The sequence below is a fragment of the Microplitis demolitor genome, chromosome 2 (genome assembly GCF_026212275.2).
Source record: "Microplitis demolitor isolate Queensland-Clemson2020A chromosome 2, iyMicDemo2.1a, whole genome shotgun sequence".
NCBI classification, from domain to species: Eukaryota; Metazoa; Arthropoda; class Insecta; order Hymenoptera; family Braconidae; genus Microplitis; species Microplitis demolitor.
Window position 1 is genome coordinate 21,673,593 of NC_068546.1, and position 15,629 is coordinate 21,689,221.

Consider the following 15,629-nt stretch of genomic DNA (forward strand, 5'->3'; position numbering starts at 1 on the left):
TGGTGCAAATATAACACAAATGTTACGATGGACTCCAACTGTGGATACATATACATATATATGTATATATGTATTGTAGAAACAGCTTTAAATTATTATTTAAAATTTATTTTATTACGCATCATCTATCACGACCCACACATTACAATTAATATGATAGTAAGGTATTAAATGAAATATATGTATCAAGATTATGAGAATTAGCTAGAACTGTGTTTTATATGTTTATATTTATACCTGTGCAATGCATGTAGTACGATTATATCACATTACTTGTTTGTATCCTTTAGTTCTATATGAAGCTTACTGACAAACAAGTAAAAAACAAAGAAAAAAAGAAAGGAAGCTGTTGGCCGACTTAAGTACATTTCCGAATAGAATGTACTATATCTTCGGCTATCTTAATTTAATTCAATATTTAAGTCAAGCTACTATCGCTAATTTATCTACAATAAATTAACGGTCAATTTTAACAAATAAATTATTTTATTCCGTTAAGTATATTTATATTATAACGATACTATAAAATAAGGTTTAATAGATACATTATTAGATAACAATATTATTAATAGAGACACAGAAAATAAATCGCGCTACTAATTTCATAAGGGCGTATAATATTTTTTTTTATTGATAATCAGACTGCAGACGTTCTAAAGCTGGAAACTTTAAAAAAAATTTTAAAAACCAAAAGAGCGTAAGGTAAAAAGACCTAGTTCCCTGATCGGGTAATACACGCAGATAATTTTTGAGTAAAAATTACCCATAAAATTCAGTACTGTAAAAATTGCACTTCATTTACATGCTATTGAGTAGTATATTTTACAATGTGCATGAGAAAATTTCAGATATTTACCACAAGTCCTCACAGTATCATACATTTTGGATAATTTTTAGTAATTCTTTGATCGGGTACTAGGTTTTTTTTTTAATTTAAGGTAAAAGGCCTAGTATATAATCAGGGAACTAGTACGCGATCAAGAAATTTGTACCTGATCGACAAACTAGTACTCGAGTATGAAACTAGTAACCGATTAAGAATCTAGTACTCGATTAGAAAACTAATATCCAATCAGGGAACTCGTATCTTGATCAGGTATTAGATCTTTGACCTTCCGCCCTTTTGGTTTTAAACTTGATGACTAAAGCCAAAAGGTCATATAAAAATATAAGTCTTTTTGTAATTAGTAACACGAAATAAAATATTTATTCGTCTTCATATTCCTGGAGGTGATCCAATTTCATTTGTTTACTCCGATCTACTTTAACAAAATTCTTCTTATCTTTCTTCGATTTATTGATCGGTTTCTGACCTACTACATACTCAGGGAGAATAATTTTACTACCTATGAATATAGGCGCGTTATCGGGCTCCACGATCTCAGTAAAAGATTGCTCTTTACATTTAGGTTTTTTGAATTTAATTATCGAGCTCGATGTTGAACTTGACATTCCAGTCGACTTATCATCATCGACTTGCATACTCGATTGCTCATTAAGTTCGTCCTTTAATTTTCGTGCCTTCAATTCTTTGAGAAACGAAAGCGCCGCTCTTGTATTATTTTTTTCGCTCATATCAGCATCGGCTACGTCATCCAAAGAGTACCTCATCCATTTGTGAGGATTTTTATGATAATCTGGGATGCTACGATCGGAGAAAGGAGATGGTAAACTTGCCTGCTTGAAAATACTTTCTTTTCCTCGAAATTGTCTGGCTTCGTTTTTTCGACGTTTGCCAGGAGGCGGTGGACGACGAAATTTTTCGCGCTCAAACTCACTGGTGTCGATTGGAGTTGATTGATCTTTTTTACAATTTTTTTCTGCTTGTGACAGTTGATCAAAAAGTGCCTGCTGTCGATTATAAAAAGCTGAATTTTTATCACTCTGCAGTTGGAAACTCGTCGTTGGAACCTTCATCTTTTTGTTTCTTCTTCTCAATAATATTTTTTATTGTTATTGTTTTCTCAATGATATCTAAAACAAAAACAAATTCAGCACATTAATTTTAAATGTCTTTATGTAAAAAATCAAATTTTATAATTATGCTGTCACTTACTTGATTTTTAAAGATGATACTTTTTTAAATCATACTGATGACTTTTTTAAAAATCAAATTAGTTATTAGTCAATTGTAATGTTATGAAAATTGTTTTTATTTTTAGGTTAGTATTGACATTCAGGAGAAATGGAGAATGAAAATTTTAAACAGCGCGCTCTTTTACCAACAGGAGGTATTGAAAAAGAAGTTAGTGCTCGTTGATAGAGGGCGCTATGATATTATTTATATTTTAAGTTTTTCTCTAAGGCGTAAAACTTGGGGCTCTTGAATTCGACCACTGGACAGATGTGGGTTCAAAATCCTAATGAAAATCGATAAAAATTTTTATAAACTTATGACGTCTTTTGTACAAAGATTCGTTCTATCACGAACCTGTCAATTTAATTTAAATTTGAATTTAAATTCGAGTCGGTCGGATATAGAATTGCTAGAGGCTTTATAATATATATATATATATATATACACATATACATATATATATTTATATGCTTTTGTATTTTTTATCTTTTGATCCTGAAATTCATCATTCGTCCGGTTGTCGATCTGCAGGATTTGATTTGATATAAAAATTGAAAATTGAATTTGAATTTGACTGTTGGCCGGATATAGTCCAAGGCCTAATATGTATAAATATACTTTGAAAACAGAAAAAAATTTTTCAAACAAATCATGATCGAGTAATTAACGTGAGTAAAAATTTTTGCTTTTTTTTTTAATCGTATTTAATTTAGGGAAACAGCATGAGTAATTGCTTTCCTGCAATTATGTCATTCTCAAGCAGAACAGAGACAACTTTAAGATGTCTTTTAAAAGGTCAGAACAAATTTTGTCTCAAAGCCAAGTTGTAAATAAATAAGACGTACAGGTTGGTCCTGGGAGTCATAGAAATTTTTATTCTTTTTTTCGTTTCAAAAAAATCATTTCCATAAAAAATAGTTTGAAGTTTTATAAAATTGATTTATGCTTTGTTTATTTTATGATATTCAATAAAATTTTCTAGTAGTTCAGCAAATTTAATGAATTTTTCTAACAGTTTATAAAAACTTATTTTTATAAAATATTTATATAGTATTCGAAAATAGAATAATTAAAATTGACGGGTTTATAATTTTTTATTTCGATGAATATTTTTAAAAATATATGTTTTCATACGTCACAGAAAATATTTATTATCATTTTATATTTTTAGACTCATAACTTACTGCTCTTAGCCAAAATAAATTTACCATTTTAATGCTGTAAAAAAAAAGTTGATTATACTTCATGAAATACCGTTTCTATTTTGATCCAATTTATTTTGAGAATTATTTTTAGATTTTAGTGTAAAGATGAATAATTTTTCTATTTCCTTTAAGATTTCTTATAAAATTTGTAAAATAATAAATATCTTTTAAAAAACTATTAGTTTCAAAACTTAAAATTTCTCGAAAAACGATAAATTTGAAAAAAAGAAAAAATTGCACCTATAGTTTTTAAAATTTTCTACATGTGCATATTTTTATTTTATTTTATTTTTCAAAATATAATAATTTTCATGACAACTATTCGTGAAAATTTAAAACATTTTAAACCGTGTTCGTACTACTGGAAAATAAAATAAAATAAAGAACATTTGTTTTGGCAAATGTATATATTTATTACATGAATAATGGTAACATGAACTTGATAGCACAACAATATTTATATGTCTATATATTTACATCAACATATTTTCTGAAATAATTAGATTTTTATAAATAATAATTAAATCAGTAAAATGAGTTTAAATTTTTATGATAAAATTAATAAATTATCAAGTCCAACAAAAATAAAATCTTTTGGACCAGCCATATAACTTTGAAAAAAATTTTCTAATAATTTTTTTTTTCTTGACATAATTTTCATGCAAAACAATTTCACAATATAATTGAAACATTTAAAACGCATATAACATCAACATTAAATACACAACATTTACTATACTCGTCACTCAGGACTTGAAATCAATTGATTTTAAATTTTTTAATACACTGTAAAAAATTTTGAGTGAATTCAAAGTGATCTGGAGTTTATTTCAATCCGAATTCACTTTGATCTAGAGTTTTGATATTAAAACAATTTTTTTTTTAAGTCAATTTCACTCTGAACCGAATTTAAAATTTAAAATTAAACTCCCCGGAATTAATTTCATCCCGAGGGAGAAAATTCTCCGAATTCATTTCGCAAATTTTTTACAGCGTATCGCATACAACAAATTACTGATAGATGTCACAGATTCTATACAAAAACTAATTAATATATTTAGCCATATAAAATTTAAATTATTCAAATAAATCAACACGATTTTTCTCTATTACTATTTAAATAATTATTTGAGATCAAGAGGATCTTTTGTATCTTTTCAGTAACAAAAAATAAAAATAAAATAAAAATTGTCAGTCTGATATCACGTTAAGTTTTAAGTAATAAAAATACTAAAAGCTGAAATAAAAATATAATTTAAATAAACCTAATAGTCTCTGTGGGTCTCACATCAGTCGAAAACACAAGCGAGAACTCGAACAACCAAATCTCCCACGCGAGCGCAAGCTCGCTGACCTTGACTAGTACACTCTTTTCTTCTATTTTTTTTATTATCTTCACGTTCTTTTTTACCAGGCTTCATGCCAGACTTAGTTTTGGTGGGTGTTTTCCGTCGACGAGGTGTCGTCGATAGTCTGTACGGTGCAATACATCGTGCTAATTGATCATTATCCTGCTGGTTACTGTGCCCAAGAATTTTGGCCACGATTGCAGCTGATTCTTCACTTGACAAAATTCCACTGGCCATCGGACCTTGAATAAATTCTTGATCATTCATAAGAAGATATCTTACACTGTACCAAATTTCATCAGAAAGCGCTGAACGTTTATTGTGAGACGTTGGCTCGATGCCACGTCTCCTACATTCAGATGCTGCCCACTTCTCAAGTGCTCCGAACAGAACGCTTTCTTTGGCAAGTCTGAGGTCATCTCTAGAAGCGAGACTTGCGATTTCCTCAACAGTCAATTCTTCAAAGCCTTCTTGACGTAGCACTTGATCCGGTGCGGAATCAATTACTGCCAGGCAGGCCATAAGGAGTTTAGTGCATGCTACAGCTGAGATAACATGATAGTAATGATATGTTATAAAAAATATTATATATTTTATTATAAACTTGTTAATTATTATCATAACCAAGGTACAGAAATTTGTGCTCAACAATAAGAATGAAAGTAGAGAATTCGGGCAAATTTCCCTGTATCAAAATGACGATCGCAAGCAAATTCACATGAGTTCAAATAAAAGATATATTCAAGTATCGAATGTCATAAAAGAATGTTGTGAAAACAATATGCCAATAAGACAATCAGCAAGACAATTAGCAAGACTGGCAAGAAGACAATCAGCAAGACACTTAGCAAGATCACCAGAAAAATAATGAGCAAGTCTTGCTAATGGTTTTGCTGATGATCTTGCTAATTATCTTACTGATTGTCTTATAGGTACATTTTTTTCACAACCATAATTTCGACATTCTTTTATGACATTCGAAATTTGAATATTTTAAATTTAATTCACGTGAACTTGCTCGCGATCGTCAATTTAATACAGGAAAATTTGCACGAATTCTCTTCCTTTATTCTTATTCTGATCATAACATTTTTTTATATTATCTTACCAATTTCAGCAGCATCATTTTCGGGTGGCGCAGATGGGATTTGTTCATTTACGTCAACATCAGTTAAAGCGTAAAGACTGAGTCCGTGATAAACATTGAGAACTGTTGATGAGTTTAAATTTTTGATAATATATTCAACGGCTATTACTGCGAGTTCTGGACATAAGTAGTAATGAGCAGCATCCAAAGTTGCTCGTGCAGTTAAAACAGAATGAAAGTTTATTGGTTCCTCGCGAAAATATCTGATGAATCACAATAATTACAGTATTATTTATAAGGTAAGTGGGGATTATTTTTTGTAAATATAAGATGGTAGGAATTAGTCATACTTACTTGAAGAGATGATCAAAAGCACGTTTTTCTACGTGCTGTAAACAAATAATTGGGGGTGGGTTGCTTGGAGGAGGAGCCATTTCCCCCATAAGTAAAGCGCGAAACCATTCTGACTTGTCTGCTAAAGTTTGCCGATCTACGCAGTACTTCCAGGTGTCTCCAGGTAAACCAACCTTTTGAATTAATTAATTTTTTTATTTTAAATAAAAATTATTTTAAATAATTGAGTGGAAATAATTCGAACCTCAATGATTAATAATTCGTGTCATTCATGTAAATTTTTTATTATTTATTACAAGTTAGATAAAATTTTATACTCAAGGTTCAAACTGAAGACTTGAAGTCTAATAAAATAATTTGAAAATTTACTGGATTTGATTCGAAGACTATTCGCGCTCCCCTGATAAATGTAGATATAGATATTTATACTCACTTCCAATATGACTTTATTGTGAGGATCATTTTCCCCATTAGTAGTTTGGTCTTCAGTTATTAATGGAACCTGGGACATGCTCTTTAGACCGTCCCCAGTAATCGGCGGTACTATGGTTTTAAAAAAAAACCGTTTGAGTGGCCTAAATATGTATGTAGATTGTCGTTGACATTCTGAATTATCTCCTAAGTAATAAAAAATAAAATTTATTTAATTAATTATTCATAAGTATCGTCAAAATTTGTATTTATCTCATTTTACCAATGGCTATAAATTTAAATGGATTAATAAAATGAATCATCATTATTGATTTTTTAACTTTTACTTGGCAATCCTCATATATAGTCGCGATTATCGATAACGTTTTATTCAGTGCGTTGCTTAAAATACTTTCTTCTATCTATTGATTTCGCTGAGCGCCAGTAAAACATGTCGCGTTACTTGGTATCTAAATCATACAAGGGTTTGGCAGTGTTTGCCACAGATAGTACTACGTAGGTTTTATTATTTATTTCTTCCAGGTCACATAAAATAATTATTGACAAATATTTTTTATTTATTTTTTAGGGATGTGCGAATCGTGTTCGATAAAATCGGATTAGTCGTAACTTTTCGAGTTATTTGTCAACTTTCGTATTTAAAAGTTTCGAGTTATTTGTGACACCACGTGGTGTTAAAATGAAATAACACTGATGTAGGTGGTGTAATATGGCGGTGTTAAAATACCGTTGTTAAATCGGTGTAAAAAAATTCCATGTATAGAAATTAGAAAAAAAGAAATATTTTGTACACCGAAAAATATTTTAACACCGAGAAATTTTTTTAACACCAGTAGTGAATATTTACACAGCAGTGGTGTTATTTTAACACCAAAAATTTTAACACTTACACCGCCTGGGCTTACCTCAGTTTTTTTTTCTTAGGTTCGAACTATTCGCATATCTCTAGTTTTTTTTTACTAATCAATTTAAAATTTTCCCGCGGGCTTTTCCCGAGAATTTGTTTATATATGCTACTGAAAAAATAATATTATGATATGCAATACCGGCTGAATCAGCGACAAGTTGTATACACACTGAGATATACCAACTGATAAAATACAAATTCAAATTTACACTATAATTAAAATCAACTTCGCACATTTTGCTAAAACAACAAAGTTTGCGCACCAAAAATACAACAATTTTACCCATAAACTTCGTAAAAATAAACAATGAGATTCAATACGATATTTATTTCTGCTTAGGCAAGAAGTAATGAATACACGGCATTCTCTTGGTCGAGTGCTCTCTTTCAACTACGAGAAATCATGTGTCGATCTGGTACGATATGGTCTTTTCCCTCTGACTTCTCTCTCTATACGACATATATATGAGTCAGTAACTCGGATCGTTGTCGATGAACATTGACGCATTCCGTCATCCAGTCGAGGTTTATCCGTTTGTTTACAAAACAATCCGTAAGGACCATTGAAGCGGGTGAACTCATGAGAAATATAAAGGAATGCATTCCAGGGACTGACTTTTATTAATGTAATGTCACTCAAAGAGAGTGAAAATAGAGAAACACACTATAAAGTAAAGTGTTCATGAAAAAATAAAAGTCAAAAATATAATGAGTCTAGTGTATTTATATATATGTAAACATATAGTGTAGACCAAAGGTCCAAACTCAAATATTACTTCTTAACACTATTAAGTTTTGTTTGTCGCATTTAGCAAACTGACACTCCCGTCATAAAAAGTTTTAGTATTTGATTTGATTTTTTTTTTTTATGGTTTTTTAAGTAATCATTGATTCATTTAAGTTAAAAATAGAATTTGTCTCTAATATAAAAAAAAAAAAAAAAAATGAAAATTTTTATATTAAATTATAATTTTATTATTGATGAAGAAAATTAAAATATCTGTAGACTGTAAAAAATTTGAGCTCAAAAATGACGTCCGAATGGTGTAAATTTTTTGTATTTGTGTTAAAAATTTTGTGTTAAACATTTAACATTTTTGTGTGTTAATTTAACACACTGCTTTTGCGTTGTTTGATCAGTTTATTTTTAACACAAAAAAATGATAATTGAAACAAAAGTAACATTTACTGTGTTACTTTCCAAACAAGTGTTAACACTTTTAAAATGTAACTTTAACATAGAGCGCGTGTTAATTCATTAAAGTAACACAAAGAATGTGTTAAATTTACCGTAGTCACTTGTTAAGCTTAACATAAATTTTTATGAGTCTCAAAATAACACAAATAAAAGTGTTAAATTAACACTTCATGTGTTGCAGATAACATTTCAATGTGTTAAAGTTTCAGAACCGGTAACAGAGAATGTTAACATTTTTTTGTGTTATTTTTTTAACACAAATGAAAAATTTTAAAACAATATAAAAATTTGTGTAAAATTTTGTTTTAACATCCAGTTTTGTGTTAATTTCTATAAATGTTTTTTACTGTGTAATTTTAAAATGGTGTAATTTACTTTTTACACGGTCGACGGTGTAAAAATTTTGAATTTACACCGGTTAAATTTAACACGATATTTGGTGTAATTTTCACACCGAGTTCAAAAATGTTTTTTAGTACAGATTTAATGTATGCAGCCTACTGTTATACGAAGCAAAATAGACGTGTGCCAGCCTTGGGATCTTAAATAAAATATAAGCAATGCAGGTGTTTGACATCCAAGCACGAGCAGCCGGCAGCTTTGTCTTCGTCTTGTATACAGCAGCATCAGTCTATAAGATGGAATAATGATCCCGTGTGTATTTTATGGTGCTAACGAGCGTGTCAAGTTAAAAGTGCGGTAAATACCATCGCAGATAGGAGTAAAAATTCAAAATTATGATGATGTTAAACCAAAGAAAATTTATTCACTGGTTGATTGGTCAACAGCCAAGAGTCATCAGTCATCGGCTACTAACTTTACGTTAGCATTCATGTATTATATATACATCAGTACACTTCTTTTCTTTCTTATGTTATAGGCTCTACCCATATAAATAAATTATTTTATTTCAATTTTTACCAGGTTTTTTTTTTTTAAATTAAATATTTTGTTAACAAGTAGAATATTAAATTTTTACGAATTTGAAATTTTTTTTACTTTAAATTTCATGCGTCACTTATTATAAATATAATATGGATTTTACGACATAGATAATTATTATAAATATAAAATAATTTTTTATTTTTTAAATAGTGACGTAATTCTTGGCTACTGGTCATGAGTTTAAGTTTAAAAATAAACCAATGAGACTAGACTTATAGTTATTTTATTTAACTACACAAACTACAATTGAAATAATCCAATTGAAGTTAATTAATAGCACCCGCATTTTCGCACTGACGCAACTTCAATTTAAATTTAAGGGAAGAACCTTTGAGTAAAACTTTCTCAGAGTATTAATAATGGAGTTTAATAATGAATGTTTGTATTTATTGTTATTATTGCCTGGGTATTGTGAGATAAATGTACAGTTGTATGTATTTAGTATATATATATTATATGTATATTAATGTATGGAGATATATAAACTGAATGTTATTGAATGAGTCCTTATACTGGTACTTTTATACCAGTTTTACTACAGTAGAATGTCAATGCCATGTATTGAGTCTAGGATACGATTGAATTTTATTTAAAGTCGTAAGTCATGTGATAAATTGTGATTTATCTGAATAAATCAAGGGACGAGGTCCTTGCTATTTCTTTTTAAATTGCCGCGCATATCAGTTACTCTGTCAAATTTTAAATAAAATGATCTGTAATCAAGGTTTACTTTCAAGAGTACAGTATAGTAATCTAAATTTATAAATGCATACATTTATACTGGGAAAAAGAAATTATATATAATTATATATGGTCATACATAATTATATGCAATTCATATCTGATTATTATAATCTATATATAATAATATGTAAATGTATGCAATCATATATAGAAAATGGTCCAATGTAATTATATAAAATTATATATAAATATATACAGTAGATTTTTATATATAAATTATATGTAATTATATTAGATCATTTGTCACATATAATTATATACAGAAAATGGCCCAATGTAACTATATAAAATTATATATAAATATATATACAATGATGTTTTATAAATAATCACATGTAGTTATATAAAATTATACACAAATATATCGGATAGTTCTTTTTTTATGTATAATTATATATAAATTATGTATAATTGTATCTAATTATATTAAATTGTATAAAATTACATATAAATATATATATTTATATTGGGTCATTTGTCACATATAATTATATACAGAAAATGGCCCAATGTAACTATATAAAATTATATATAAATATATATACAATGATGTTTTATAAATAATTACATGTAGTTATATAAAATTATACACAAATATATCTGATAGTTTTTTTTATATATAATTATATATAAATTATGTATAATTGTATCTAATTATATGAAATTGTATAAAATTACATATAATTATATATAATTACATCTACTTTTTTTACTCAGGCAAACATAAGTAATTATATATAATTATATTGGGTCATTTTTCACATATAATTGTATATAATCATATATAATTATACATAATTAGGTTTTTAAAATTATATTGATAGTAATGGATATTTTTAAATGAATGACGGAAACTGAATTTTTAACAAAATAAAAATTAGTAGGAATGATACAATAAATAGTCAGATTGAAAAAACCTTGCGCAGTAAATTACTTGATGTACGCAAAAATATATGGAAAAATTATCCAAGGAGAAAATTGTAAGGACGATTTAACAATAAGACAAATGTGCGAAAATATTCAATATCCATATAATTATTATCTGAACAATTGCGATGATGTGTGAAAAAAAAACTCCTGCTCGCTAATAAAATTATTGAGCATTTGATGACTTGTTTCAAGGTTTAAAATTTGAAGACGAATTATAGATATTAAAATCACTTACGAGATTTGAATTTATCAGAGTACATCCACAATTTGATAACACGCATTTTACGATACAGCAATGTCTTGAGTAAGTGACAATAGAAAATATGACACGTGCGCTGTGGCGGTATGCGGTAAAATAAACGTCGCGTTTCTTTAGATCGAATGAACCGAAACATCCGGTTGATCCGCGGTTACTATCGGAACAGTACTGATGGAAGAAAACTGAGCAGAAGTAGGGAAACTGCACAATCAAACGACGGAAACTCTGGAAATGTATCATGTGTAAAGGAAAATCCGGAGTTGCCTCAGGGCATTTGAAGATTGGAGCGATTTTTTCATTGTAATTTTATGACAGAATATTTTATAGATGGAATCCTACTCTGACTCATCATTGATGTCTATATATATGTACTATATACTGCAATTATATATTTTTTAAATTTGTTATGAAAAAATAAACTTGTTGGCTTATCATCACGTTGATGAATTGATGTCCACATAATTATTAACAAGTGCGACTTTTTATCTATAATAGATGTCGAATGAGGACATGGATGATAGTCCTGACCAACTCAACAAACAATTGGATAACAATATTCTATTTTAACTCAGTAACTATTTTTTATTTTCAATTTTCTATTTCAAATTTTTGGCCCTAAGAAAATTTTTTTCTTGATCTGGGAAATTTTTATACAGAAATTTTCACAAGTGTGAATGTAGCAGGACAAATTTAGAATTATTAATAAACAGAGTAAATAATTAAAAAAATTCACTTATTAATTTGAAATTTTTTAAATGCCCATTTTTTTTAAATTTTATTTTATTAATTATTTGCTCTATTAATTAATAATTTTAAATTTGTCTGCTACATAAACTTCATAAATTTATGTAGACAAAATTTTGTTGAGCCAAGAATTTTTTTTTTGTATTGTAATAACTTTTGCTTACTTTTAAAAAATTGTACAATGAATTATTTTTAAATCACTTTAATATTTGAAAAAAAAAAAAAAAGGTTTTTAAATTCTTATCTTATACTGTAAAACACAATATTTTATAAAAATTCGACATTGATGTTTCAGTAAGGAATATGATAGGCTGAATTCAAGCAATTATACATCGGCAATTATCAGGTTTTGCAATGAGTTCCAGCAGTTTATCGAAATTTATAGCCAAGTGTTAGCAATGAGATGTAAAAAGAGCAAACGTTTGTTTAACAAAAGGGAATGTAAAGCGAAGCACCTGGTACTTTTAATATTATTCATTCATCTCTATTTACCGGCACGTGCTAATAGATGAATCATTTTTTTTTTATATTACCGTTATATATTTTCCTCTAATTATTCAATTAATTACACTCGACAATATGCTATTGTTGTTATAAAAAAAAATAGTTATCATAATTCAATAACTGCGTAGATGATTCATTTGATAAAGATACTGTGTCATGCAGTGTAAAAAATTTCCGGATTAAATCCGGAGTTTATTTTAATATTAAAAGTCCGAATCGGAGTAAATGCAGATTTTTAATAAAATCCAGATCACTCCGAATTTACTCAGCTGTAAAATTTAACTCCGTATTTACTCCGTATGCAGTCATTTTTTTTAACTCCCAGTACACAGTAAAAAAATTTTATAGAAATTAACACAAAACTATGTGTTAAAACAAAATTTTACACATATTTTTATGTTGTTTAAACATTTATCATTTGTGTTAAAAAAATAACACAAAAAAATGTTAACATTTTCTGTTACCGGTTCTGAAACTTTAACACATTGAAATGTTATCTGCAACACATGAAGTGTTAATTTAACACTTTTATTTGTGTTATTTTGAGACTCATAAAAATTTATGTTAAGCTTTACAAGTGACTACGGTAAATTTAACACATTCTCAGTGTTACTTTAATGAATTAACATGCGCTCTATGTTAAAGTTACATTTTAAAAGTGTTAACACGTGTTTAGAAAGTAACACAGTAAATGTTACTTTTGTTTCAATTAACATTTTTTGTGTTAAAAATAAACTGATCTAACAACACAAAAGCAGTGTGTTAAATTAACACACAAAAGTGTTAAATGTTTAACACAAAAATTTTAACACTTTTCTTTGCACAAATACAAAAAATGTTTTACTATGTAATTGTATGTTAAATTAACACACAAAAGTGTTAAATGTTTAACACAAAAATTTTAACACTTTTCTTTGCACAAATACAAAAAATGTTTTACTATGTAATTGTATATTAAATTAACACACAAAAGTGTTAAATGTTTAACACAAAATTTTTAACACTTTTTTCTTTACGAAAATACGAAAAAATTTTTACTGTCAACGGAGTGAGTTCGTATTGAAATAAAATCCATTCATTCCAAATTTACCCCCAATTTTTTATCATCCGTGACAAGAAAATGCTGTAGAATAAAAAGAGGAAAGAGGAGTGAAATCGTACATAACATCAACCCCTCGGAGGTTAATCAATACTCTCCGAGAGTACAGTTTGATATCGCGAAACACTAAACTATACATTCACCCTCTCTATTTTACAAGAATAAAAAAATGTCTCGCTATAAAATTTCCAAAAAATACCAGCAGATAAAGAACACAATACGCGGGATTTAAAAATTTAAATTACATTAGACCCAAAATAAGGACCTGCAGGATTTAATTAAATTGTCAATTGACAATCTTCAAAGTCGTCTTATTTTCACCCAGTGGGAAAATTGTATCTTCGTTACACTAGTACAGTAACTAGAGACTTTGGCCGAGTTTTTCTCTATAGAAAAGGATATTTAAAAAATCCAAAACACACTTCGATAAATTTGACAGGTGCATCAATGTAATAATTTGAATTTAAAATATTTTTTTTCCTCCAAAACTTTTAATCCAAAAAGTCATAACTCTTAACTTATTATATAAAAAAAATAAAGTATCAATAATAAAAATATAAACATGTAAAAAACCACGCACGACTTGAATAAATATTGTGTGTATACACACAGCGATAATTAAATACTGCTAACTGAAGAAGGATAATTATCAGCGATTACAAACAGTCGGCGACGACAACAAAAAGAAGTATATAATTCACAAGTCCCCTGTCATATTTTAAGATAATAGTCTATGGCATTTAAATTTTTAATTTTATTTAACTTTAATAACTTGATACGTTCTTTTAGCTCGTACGAGTAATTACTACCGTAATATAAATTTATTAATTATCTATTTTTAATTTTTACTCTATTGTTAATTATTAAATTTAATTCAAGTATTTGATTAATTTTTTTTTTTTTTTTTTTTTTTTTTTTTTTTTTTTTTTTTTTAAATGAAAAATTACCTTTTTTGTGACAGAAAATTTCTTGAGGTGAAACTTCTTTCACTGTAATATTTTCCAACTATTCACGATTGGGTAAAATGGTTAAAAATAACACAGAATGTAATAACAAGTTATCGGATATTTGAAATAAATGTAGTAGCGCGGTAATGTGTATTGGCCGATGACTGGGGCTACAATGAGCATATAATTTGCACGAGTGCGGAACCATACATTCCGGTGGACTATTTCATTGGTGATATTCATAGCCAGTAAGAAGCTACAGCGCGCAGACGCTAGGCATTTTCAGCCCTCTTAATATTATAATACTTAATACTTGTATCTTAATAAAGAATATTAGAAATATAATGAAGACAACATATATATATATATATATATATATATATATATATACAAATAAATGTATTGGAGTTTGAGGTCGAGAAACTATCGGTTATTGTGTACCAACAATTCAATTCACGTTTGTCGATGTACTCTGTAATTACTATGGGGTTCATTGTTGCTCCGAAAAAGGAGGGGTTAATTTACATTGAGTTAAGGGTCTGAAGAGATGTTTAATTGTATGACAAAATACTACAATTTTAATTTTGAGATTTTAGAAAATTATTAAAGTTTTTTTTTTAATTCAAAATCTGCAGATTTTGTATTTTTTTTTCTGTATATTTTCAAACAGAAAAAAAGATTTCGGAGCGCAAGAAAAATTTTACTGAGTTAAAAAAAAAATTTTTAGAAGAAAAATTTTACTGAGTTAAAAAAAAAATTTTTAGAAGAAAATTTTTCTTTATAATTTTTAATGCAGAATTTTTCTAGTGTCAAGAAATATTTTTTTTTCTGCATATATATTTTTCAGA

At 28.0% G+C, this 15,629-nt stretch overlaps 2 protein-coding genes across 7 annotated transcripts; both read right to left on the reverse strand.

Moving 5' to 3' along the window:
* Positions 1 to 135: 135 nt before the first annotated feature.
* Positions 136 to 2,174, reverse strand: LOC103579655 (protein TSSC4). The gene is made up of 2 exons (XM_008561113.3): positions 2,057 to 2,174; positions 136 to 1,974 (listed from the first exon to the last, which is right to left on the reverse strand). Exon 2 carries the CDS (start codon positions 1,915 to 1,917, stop codon positions 1,207 to 1,209), a length of 711 nt encoding a protein of 236 aa, XP_008559335.1. The 5' UTR covers positions 1,918 to 1,974; positions 2,057 to 2,174; the 3' UTR covers positions 136 to 1,206.
* A 1,700-nt stretch (positions 2,175 to 3,874) lies between these two features.
* On the reverse strand, positions 3,875 to 14,980 carry LOC103579656 (BTB/POZ domain-containing protein 6-A). Of its 6 annotated transcripts, XM_014441011.2 has the most exons (6): positions 7,551 to 8,252; positions 6,767 to 6,953; positions 6,506 to 6,690; positions 6,073 to 6,245; positions 5,740 to 5,981; positions 3,875 to 5,176 (listed from the first exon to the last, which is right to left on the reverse strand). In XM_014441011.2, exons 2-6 carry the CDS (start codon positions 6,807 to 6,809, stop codon positions 4,572 to 4,574), a joined length of 1,248 nt encoding a protein of 415 aa, XP_014296497.1. In that variant the 5' UTR covers positions 6,810 to 6,953; positions 7,551 to 8,252; the 3' UTR covers positions 3,875 to 4,571. The 6 variants fall into 6 exon arrangements, with proteins under 6 accessions (XP_014296497.1, XP_008559340.1, XP_008559336.1 ...); XM_008561118.2 differs by lacking the exons at positions 6,767 to 6,953; positions 7,551 to 8,252 and adding an exon at positions 14,782 to 14,980; XM_008561114.3 differs by lacking the exon at positions 6,767 to 6,953.
* Positions 14,981 to 15,629: the final 649 nt, after the last annotated feature.

Coding starts and splice junctions, on each gene's coding strand:
- LOC103579656 (XM_008561114.3), bottom strand. CDS start 7,698: ATGGGTAAAATTGTTGTATTTTTGGTGCGCAAACTTTGTTGTTTTAGC. Junction 6,691..7,550: donor ACTTGTCGCTGATTCAGCCG/GTATTGCATATC, acceptor TTTATTACTTAG/GAGATAATTCAGAATGTCAA. Junction 6,246..6,505: donor ACAATAAAGTCATATTGGAA/GTGAGTATAAAT, acceptor TTAATTCAAAAG/GTTGGTTTACCTGGAGACAC.
- LOC103579655 (XM_008561113.3), bottom strand. CDS start 1,917: ATGAAGGTTCCAACGACGAGTTTCCAACTGCAGAGTGATAAAAATTCA.